General features: G+C 40.3%; 1 protein-coding gene across 1 annotated transcript; it reads right to left on the bottom strand.

Moving 5' to 3' along the window:
• Window positions 1-1,942: 1,942 nt before the first annotated feature.
• On the bottom strand, window positions 1,943-5,158 carry LOC145994028 (uncharacterized). Its single transcript, XM_083130109.1, has 3 exons — window positions 4,978-5,158; window positions 4,218-4,353; window positions 1,943-2,402 (listed from the first exon to the last, which is right to left on the bottom strand). The coding sequence occupies exons 1-3, from the start codon at window positions 5,156-5,158 to the stop codon at window positions 1,943-1,945; spliced, it is 777 nt and encodes a 258-aa protein (XP_082986235.1).
• Window positions 5,159-10,445: the final 5,287 nt, after the last annotated feature.

The following is a 10,445-nucleotide window of genomic DNA, read 5'->3' on the forward strand; positions in this document are numbered from 1 at the left end:
GCTCAAGTGTTGTGCGATAAGCGAGACCCATAAAACGGTGGCGATATTGTAGTTTGGAACAACTAAACTTGAGACGCAGGATTTCATCAAGGGCGTTATTTCTAAAACTTTTTCCAAATTCACATTACCATTGTTTTATTATACTTTAATTAATTAATAATACTCAATTAATTAATTAATAATACATGTAATTAATTAAGTAGTTTAATTACTACTATTAATAGACTACTAATGCAGCTGTTGTTACTACTAATATCACGACTGTTATTAAGTAGTAGAGATCATTCGATTGTTAACAAATTCTAGGATCATTTTTTTGTTTCTTTGTTACGAAATAATTGTCTAGTCAACGGTTATTTGTATGTGATAAGTGTGACATTTTAAGTGTGAAGAAAATCCATAAAAACAAGCAAATGTAATAAATTAATTGAAATAATCAAAATATGAAACTCATCCAAGGAGCCGCGATGGTTTAGACTGAAAACCTCGCGGGAGATACGGATTCGATTCCCGGAATTAGTTGGAATTTTACCAGCCCTGTCCCCGCATCCAGCCTCATATCAATGGGTACCCGAGAGCAATCCTGGGGGATAAAGTCTGCCGGAGCATGGTGCTGATCATATCATCCCCAAAATGGCCGAGATCGAGAATGTGTAGGGCTCCACCACACCACTACATGTGCCTTCATGGCACGGTCCTATATGCACGGGGAAATTTACATTGCCTTTACCTATGGAACTCACCAAGGATGATGATGAGGCGCGATGTACCGGTAGAATACATTTGCTAAATTCCACTGAGTTTTATCCTTGCGTTCAAAAGTAAGTTTAACCCTTAGTTCGCCGCCGTAACACATATGTTACAAAAAAAGTATGTCCCTTGTAGCCGCTGTAACACATATGTTACAAACAGCTTTAGATACAATTATCGAGGGTTTGCCACACTTATATTTGTATATTGAGGTTGAAACACTGACAGTTCGTTCGGGAACATGTTTTGCAATCGTGTTTCGAAAATTCCAAATCCCCCCCTCCTTTCTCGGAATATGTCAGGTGTTTGGGCTCACCCAAACACGTGTTCGCTCTTCAGTTGACACAATAAATGCTTGGTATTTACGATGCTGTTTTCCTCCAAGCTTCCAACGCTGTGATTTAGTACTGATAAGGCACACATTCTTCTTTGGGTTTAGACCTGGTGATCCAGTTGAAGTAGTGGCCGGGGGGGGGGGGCAAGGAGAGAGGGGATTGGATGAGGTTTGGCGGCGTCAGCTTTCTGTCGCCTCATTGTTAGAAATGCAATGAAGCTTGACAATAGCCAGAAGCATGAGTCTAAGGCTACGGCCAGACGAGCGATATTTACTGCCAGAATTCTGCCGTAAATGTCGCAACTACAATTATCGCAAGTGGGTGGTCACACGGTAGCTGTAAATGTCGCTCTACTCTGCGTTAAATATAGCAACAAAATTTCTGCCCCGGCCAGAGACTACGAAAAGCATTGTGTTCAAAACGTGTCTTGAGTTTGCTGAAAGAAATTGCTCCATTCATAGTGGCATGTAACAATGAATTGCCAGTCGAAAGCAGCTCTGTGCTTGCTTCTGATTCGTCGTCGTCGGCAAAAGCGTAAGAGACAGTGGTGGATTCATCCTATTATTAGTGAAAGATCGTACAAAGGAAAGTTTGTGCTTCTTCATAGGAAACTGAAAGACTATCCAGATAAGTTTTTTGAATATTATAGAATGTTTACAAGCTCCTTTGAACTTCTACTTGCAACTGTGAGTGGTAGCCTGAAAAGAGAAGGTACAGTTATGAGGGACTGCATAAGTGTGGAAGAGAAACTCGCAGTTACATTACGGTAAGTTTAGTTTAATATTACTGAAAGTAAAAAGGTAATACATACTACACAGACATTGATAAAACTAGAACATAACAAGATAAAATGTTCTCTACAAATCAAAGAAAGATAACACTGACTCTGATTCAACATCTGATTCAACGGTAGTTCTGGATGATGATGATGTGCATGAAGTTTGGGGAAGCAAATTTGTAGGGGAAACTGCTTGAAATGAACCCCTGCGTTCAGCAGCATCATCGTAAGACTTGAGCAACTGCATGACCTTTATCTGAAATTCTAATTTATCTGAAGGATGTAGTGTTTTCACAGTTGGTAGCAATGATAATAGAAACATTTTGTCAGGATCATTGTCATGTGGGTCGGGCCAGTTTTTTCCAAGAACGTCCAACAATTCCCTCTCAAATGAATCTCCAGATCTCCTCTTTCGTTTGGCAGGTACAGCTTTAAAGTGTTCCGTCGAAGAGGTGGCATTGCTGGTATTGGTCTGCGAGAGTTCTTCCTCTGTTCTGTGGTCAATTTGGTCATCAGTTTGATCCATGTTTCCGGACGTCCTGCAGAACAATATTGAAAAGAAAAACATTCATGTTACAAAAGCATAATACAGAAGAACAGATCAAGAGACAGGCGGGGCATAAGTGTCCAGTCATCAATTTCATCATATCATCACTCATTCCCATCATCGATAATGCAGTGTAATGCAAGGAGTGAAAATATAAACCCAGTCCATCAGGTTCGTTCCCAAACAACATTAAATAAAGGAACGTAACGTGGACCGAGTATTATTCCATGTCGTGAACACGAGACATTACTTCCGACAATCTTCATCTCGTATTTTTCTTTAGCATCACTGCTCAATTTACAGAGATGTATACTCGTGACTGGCATACAAGCCGAAAAATTGCAATGTTGGTTGGGTTGTCTAGTCACACGGCGCATGATGGTCAGACATGGAGGGCTTGCTTCAGTGCTTCTTCAATAGGATCGTTACAACCCAGCAGTGTCCGTGACTGTACATACATACAACTTTGTTAGGTCCAGAACCTCCACCCCATCCCCCCGCTCTCAACAAGTTTCAGATCAGCTGCGTCTCTGATTTTCACATATGAAATATAGCAACCCTAATCATACCAAAAGTTAACTCCCCCCCTTACGTGAACTATATATACGCCCATGCTTCAAGGAAACAAACGCAAACTGCTGATTTGAAATTTATATATTAATGTACTGGAATGTGAAACAAAATCTATGTCCAACAACAGTTTAGTGTAGTAATTAAATAAGGTAGTACTTACTGCCTAGATTGCAAAGTCGGAAGAAGAAAACACATTTGTTTGTGGTAAACGTAAGGTTTCCATGTAGTCGCACCACTGCCACTACGTCCATCTTGTGATTTCACAGATCTTGTAAATGCATCTTTCAAGCTTTTTCAACGTTTTTGAACCTCCTTACCTAAATTAATCATAACATTCATGGGGAAAATTCGAACTCTGTTCACACAATTGTTACAAGCAAAATGCTATGTCACAAATGTAACTTTAAAGGTACAAACATTTCAAAACTAGTGGCGTCTCCTGTGTACGTAACTAAATAAACAATTAAACCTGTAAATGATCAGTCATGTCTTTGAAAACGCTTCTCAAATCACTAGTTTCTACAGTTGGCATGTGGCGAAAGTACAATAACAAAGCTATTTGGATTTTAGTTTGAACATGTATTTTATATTGCGTTAACCTAATAAAATCGCCACTAGCTTTGAGATGGTTATAGCTACAATATACCACATGACAGTGTCTGAAAACAATTTATGCATAATTGTAACTGAAAGCAACTCTGTAAACACAACGAACATACTCATCTCAGTTTAAATCACAGGACATCAACTAGATGGTACTTACACATTTGTTTTTACAATTAAATTATTCTATATTTAAGATCACTTCCTGCTTTTTTTCAGATACCTGGGTTCTGGATGCTCTTTCCGGACATTGCATTTCGATTTTTTAATTGGTCGTGCCACAATTGCTGACATTGTCAGAGAAACCTGTGTGGCCATATGGCATGGTCTTCATGCTGAATACATGAAACAACCGTCTGTGGAGGACTGGCTTCAGATTAACCACAAGTTCGAAAGCAGAGCTAATTTTCCGCATTGTGTTGGCGCTATTGACGGCAAACACATCAGGGTTATTAAACCCTGGAACAGTGGGAGCGAGTTCTTCAATTACAAGAAGTTTTTCTCCATAGTACTAATGGCAGTAGCTGATTCTGAGTATTGCTTCACGTACATAAATGTTGGAGCTTATGGAAAAGAAAGTGATTCAAATGTATTAAAGGCTACAGATTTGGGGGAACAAATCTATTCTAACACATTATCTTTACCAGAGCCCAAGACATTTTCAAGTGAACATGCAGGTGATCCAATTCCATATGTGTTTGTAGCTGATGAGGCCTTCGCACTCTGCTCAAGTTTGCTGAGGCCATATCCTAACAAAAACCTAACACCTGAAAAGAAGATATTCAATTATCGACTTACCAGAGCAAGAAGATTTGTTGAATGTGCATTTGGCATATTAGCAAATAAATGGCGGCTGTTCCATCGCCCCATTGATGTTAGTCCGGAGTCTGCCGATTGTATTATCAAAGCATGCTGTGTACTACACAATTTTGTTAGGAAGAGAGATGGGTACAACTTTGAGGATACACTTTCATGTCCACTAGAGAGTATACCTGCTCAGGGAACAAGAGGAAATAAAAGTGGTGTTCGGATGAGAGATGCTTTCACTACCTATTTTTGTTCTGATCAAGGATCACTTCCCTGGCAAAACGATTGCTTGTAAAGCTGTTCTCAAAATGTTCAAAACTTTTTCTATACTATGCTCCCCCACCCCTGCATGGAACACACCATTGGCATTGGCTGTAATTATTTACTTTCGTTTAACCCACTTATGAGCATAGTAATACATTATACTGTTTTCATTTACTATCAATATCATTTCATTTCGTCTTGTTCATTGCAATGTTTGTAGTAAACAAAAATCCTAACCTGCTAATTGACGTAATAGTGTAAAAAATAATAACTATGTACTTTGTATTTTCAATACATTTTGATTCGTTTCAAGTACTTACCTATGTCGTTTCTTTCTTCAGAGGTCATATCTCCCCACTTCTCACCAACTACATCCATTGTCACTTTCATCCACGCAACTATCTTCATGTTTCTGTTCTTGTAGTCCTCACAATTCGTGTCAAACAAACAGGGATACTTTTGGACTTCAATTATTACATGTTCACTGTCAATATAATCCATAGTTGTACAGTTCGACAGTTAAATTACCGCAGTAAATGTGGCAGCTACAAATATCGCTACGCGTGGCCACGCTCACGCTGCAAATACTGCGGAAAAAATGGGTCCCGGCGCATTCCTTCGCGACACGACCTTGAAGACGCGCCAAACTGGCTACAATTACTGCTGCTTCTGGCCACTCCCATTTACGACCTAAGGGTGCATTTCTTCAGCTACATTTACGGCAGAATTCTGGCAGTAAATATCGCTCGTCTGGCCGTAGCCTAAAGCGTGCGTCTATCCAGAAGTATAGACAAAACAAACGATTGCAAAGGCTCCCTTCCCTCCTCTGTTAGGACTAACAAAGGCCTCACCATAAACACTTCGTATCATATAACAGCTCATCGATTTCCGTAACGCACAATCGTTTCCTTCCGGACATATTTCCACAAAGAGCCGAGTCAAAAGGGAGAAATAGATTCACAGTAGCTACACAAGATGCAAGTGCGAACGAAAAAAGCAAAAGTTCGGGTTTTCTCCCCAAAGTAGCTGGAGAAGAGGGGGCAAACTCCACATTTTTATGATTTTTTCATTGAAATTCGGGGGATGCAGCCCCTGCCCGTAACCCCCCCCCCATGTTTGGGGCATCCAAATTTTACATGGTTGCATGCACTGATGTTCTGCCTGCAAAACAAAAGTTATCCGAAGTAGATTGGTCCCATAGTGTCAGTTATAACAATTTTATGAATAATATGCAAATTGGCTAAAATTCGCTAGAGTTTTACATTTTGCCTTATTATTCAAATTGTATTGCACCCACGAACATGAATCAAGTTTCATTCTGTTGCGGAAGGTCCATTCTTTAAAAAAAACAAAAGTTCCGGTTTTCTCCCCAAAATAGCTGGAGAAGAGGGGGCAAACTCCACATTTTTATGTTTTTTTCATTGAAATTCGGGGGATGCAGCCCCCGCCCGTAACCCCCCCATGGTTGGGGCATCCAAATTTTACATGGTTGCATGCACCGATGTATTGCCTGCAAAACAAAAGTTATCCGAAGTAGATTGGTCCCATAGTGCCAGAGTTATTACGATTTTTCTCCATTATGTATACAAATTCAAATTTCCCGCTCAAAGCCTCGGCGACACTGGGCTTACTTTCGTCACACCGCGCGGCGTACTAAGGGTTAAATACATTCCAACACATTTATCACTTCTAGGTGATTCACAAAGCACTTCTTCAACATTACGTATTTAATGATGTGGGTGTAGATTCAGCATCCCTTGAGAGTTCACAAGAGGATGCGAAGAACTTTCGCAATAATGTCGGCACACTGCGACAAAGCAAGGATTTTTCACAATTCTCGCGAGATTCACTACGCGACTTTTTGCCAAAAAAAAAAAAAAACAAGGCAAAATTGAACTTTGCGGCCGCTTAGATTGTTTAGACATATCGACGGATCCCAAACTACACTGTAAAGATTTATCAGAAATGCGCCTATACCGCTCTCAAAATCTATGCACGTGCACGATAATTCACATCTGGATTGTCTCGCTGTTCTTACCTTATTGTAATTCGAATTCAGAAATTCAAACGTGCCGCCCGCGTAAACAATGGGAAGGCGGACTGGTGATTGTGTATTCTTGTTGGCCTAGCATTTATCTACATTAGCAGCTTACAACGAACCAAGAACTTTATTTAGTTAATGGTCATTGTTGACATAAAAAAATACATGTTCGTTGAACATTGTTGCAGCTGATATACAAAACAACTTTTTTCTTTTAAATCATAGTTTCCTTGCCGTCATATTTAATTTTCAAGAATTCGTATTTATTTTCTAGGCATTCACTATTAAAGACGCGTGTGTTTGGAACGTTGTGCTTTTCTCCGTGCTGCATGGGAATAATAATTCAAATTATTATTATAATTATTATTACTGTCGCAGATCTTTGACTGTGATAAATTAGCCATTTTAATTTTTTTTCTACAGCATTTTCCATAATATTTCAAACTCTCAAGGGGGAGGGGTTAAACCCGATAACCGTCCCCTTGCGTGCGCCACTGGTGATTAGTATTATCCCCAGCCGCCGTAGACAGACAGTAATTTTGAATCGACACTACGTTTTATGTTATGGCTGCAAGTGTATGTAATTCAAACGCAGATTTTGAATCGGAGAATCTCTGGAATAATGCAGAAAAATCTGTGAAGTCTCATACACACATAGCACCTACTATCGGATTAAAAATTATGGATCCTCGAGTTTAGACAGGGCCTCCAGGTGGCGCTGTGATAACATCATCGCCGTATAATCAACGGGTCTCGGTTTTCATACCCGGTGGAGGCACATAGTGGTTCGGATTCCACTACAAACTGTAGGTCCAGTCCCAATTAACCTACTTGTGCATAAAAAAAGTGAACTTAAAACGAAAGTCAAACCAAATTAAACCAATCGAGTTTGGACTCCAATTAAAAATTAAACTAGTAAACCTTATAATCCTCTACGTCTCTTGTTTCCCCTTTAATACCAAAGAAGTGAGACGAGGATTGTCTTATCGGCGCAGTGGATGATCATATATTAGGTACTTAAAATATACAATTGGAACTTAATATTCGTTAACCCAATATTTATTACAAAACATATTAGTACTTATACTTTCCAAATACAATTAATTCAACAGAAATGTCTATGGATTATCTCCCAGTTAACCTAGTTTAATTTGTCCCATTTGATAGTCAGCAGTCAGTAAGTAAAGGCTACACGAGTCAGAGCAAATCGCAACCCAGCCCAAAAACCCCCACAGCCAACATGACCCGGAGCAATCCACCAAAAAAATCTAAACTAAAACAATTTCCTTTTCTTGCACTTTTAAGAACTCAAAATAAATCAATAGACTTTAGGTAAATTACACCCGGCCATGAGGGCCTATAAAGGGCGATAGACTGTAATGCAATATACTCAGCCTGTCCAGCCAGTGTCCAGTACGTCAGAAGTCTCTCGTAGTCGGCAAGGATCTGCCACGCTAAACTTCTCGCTCGACCAGCGCAGAAGCCCAGCCAATGGCAGAACCTTCCAGAGTCACCTGTCTGTTGAGTCTCCATCCGTCATTCATGAGCAATATTACACTATGGGCTTACAACCTACATAAAAACAAATTACATCAACATTTAGGTTAATTCTGCGGTAATCTATGGTAACCAACTTTTTTTTTCGAGTATGCCTTATATTTGTAATAGTCGTGAAAATAAAAAAGTGCAATTTTTTTAAAATTACTGCAAACGACCTCTCTCTTTGAAATTCTAAAATAAAAGACGGATTGTCTGATCGTGATGAAATTTAAATATGGTGAAGGCAGAAAGGTTTTTAAAACAATTCTTAATTTTTGGTCAAAAAATAGTTTCTATCAATTTTGTTCAATTTTGTGTAACAACTTTTCTTAGTATTGGGTAGTCCTACAAATACATTATTAGTCTTCGCCACAAAGTCGGCTATATATAAGTATGTATTGCATAGTTATAATATACGGGATGAGCCTTCCAGGAAGGTCACCCCGGCGCAAGAATTAAACTTTTATTCCAATCTTTAAATAATTGATAAATTGAATGTTTTAGGATCACATTCCAAATTATGTAGCTTTATACACAATTCATGTCTTTGTTAGCCCGTATTTGAAAAAAAAGAAGCTGGCTCCTGAGCGATTGCTTGATTGATTGAGTTGGAGTTTCAAGTCACTTTATACACAGTAAGGCTATACGGTGTACGCTTTTAGAAGGAACATGAGTTCAGCCAATACGCAGCCAGTGCTGTCGCGCTGTTGCCAAACCAACTGCCAGCGGAAGGGAAACACAGAGAATTCGTTGTGTCCAATATTCAATTTTTTTTATATATAATGCATGCACGGGATGTTTGAGTGCAATGAAATATATAGTGAAGAATTCTACACAGTATTATATCATATCACTGCAGCATATATGAGAAACTCGTACCTGAAAGAAGTTTCAAGGTATTTATTGTAGAGGAACTGCAATGCCATCATCATCACTCTCGTTTCTGTTTTCTGGCATGTTTCACAGGAGATTTGAATGGGGGTTCACCAATTTCTGTGGTACATACTTTACCCTGTTTTATAATACGCAACACAGTATGCACACAATGCCGGATCTACAAGCCGCAAAACCCCGCAGTTCGGGGGGTGCCCGGAGACAAATAAGCGTTTAGGGGGCCCTCAGCCATTGACATAGTAGAGGGTTCCCGTATGTAAAAAATAAACGTAGTTAGTCAGGGCTACAGAAACGAAAACAATATATACAGGAAAAGGTAAATTAAAGTCCCTGTGCACATAGAACCGTGCCATGAAGGCACATTTAGGGTATGTGGCGATAGGGGCCCCATATATTTTCTATGGAGGACAGCTTGGAGGTGATGTGATCAGCACCACCCTCCCGCTTCCTTTACCCCACAACGAAGACCATTTGATTTGAGGCTGGGTGGGCCCTGGAGCCGCTTTGTGCGGGGACAAAATTCCAACCTTATATCACCCACCTCCGGTCTCCAGCGTGGCAGTCAGACTAGAATCAAATCAGACTCTACTCGGGGGGGGGGGGGGAGGCAGTGGGGCCGGGACCCTCCAGTTCTCGTTTGGCTCCCCTTTAGGGGAACCAAAGTATAAGTTTCAACAAGTGGTTCAGTCGGTAACGCGTCTGACTACCATGCTAAAGGTCCCGGTTTCGATCCCCGGCCGGTTCAAATCCGGGAACTTTTCTAACGATGGAAGCGGCCCCGGCGTCCACCCAGCGTCGAATAACATGGGTATCGGGGGGAAACCCTGGGGGGTAAAGGCGGTCAGGGGCGTGATGCTGATCACATCACCCCACTCGCGACCGGATCAAGAAAGTGTGGGGCGTTACCCCCACACCCCCTATACGCCTTCATGGCGTGGTGCTATGCACAGGGGAACACTTTACTTTTTTTTTAAAAAAAAAAACTTTTGCACACAGAAACTTCACACTCAACAGGTGGGAAATTACGCAGGATTCTGCTCTGAAATGGGCAGAATCAATAATGTGGAACTATCACTCAGTTTGAGTGTCTTTCGTGTGCTTGTGCGTTTATTATTTCAGCATTTCTTTTTTCAAACCGACAATGAATTAAGGAAAACGCATGAGTAGTATAAAAGTATATACAACCAGGACCGGAAAGTATGAACCCCTCTCATGCAGATTTGCTATACTTAAAACAAGCTCAACATGCCCATATGAGCTTTTTGCTCAAGTGTGGAACCCTGTCTAATCCAAGATTTTTGTAAAAATGCCCTC

This window comes from Lepisma saccharinum, chromosome 10, assembly GCF_977018435.1.
Source record: "Lepisma saccharinum chromosome 10, izLepSacc3.1, whole genome shotgun sequence".
Classification (NCBI taxonomy): Eukaryota; Metazoa; Arthropoda; class Insecta; order Zygentoma; family Lepismatidae; genus Lepisma; species Lepisma saccharinum.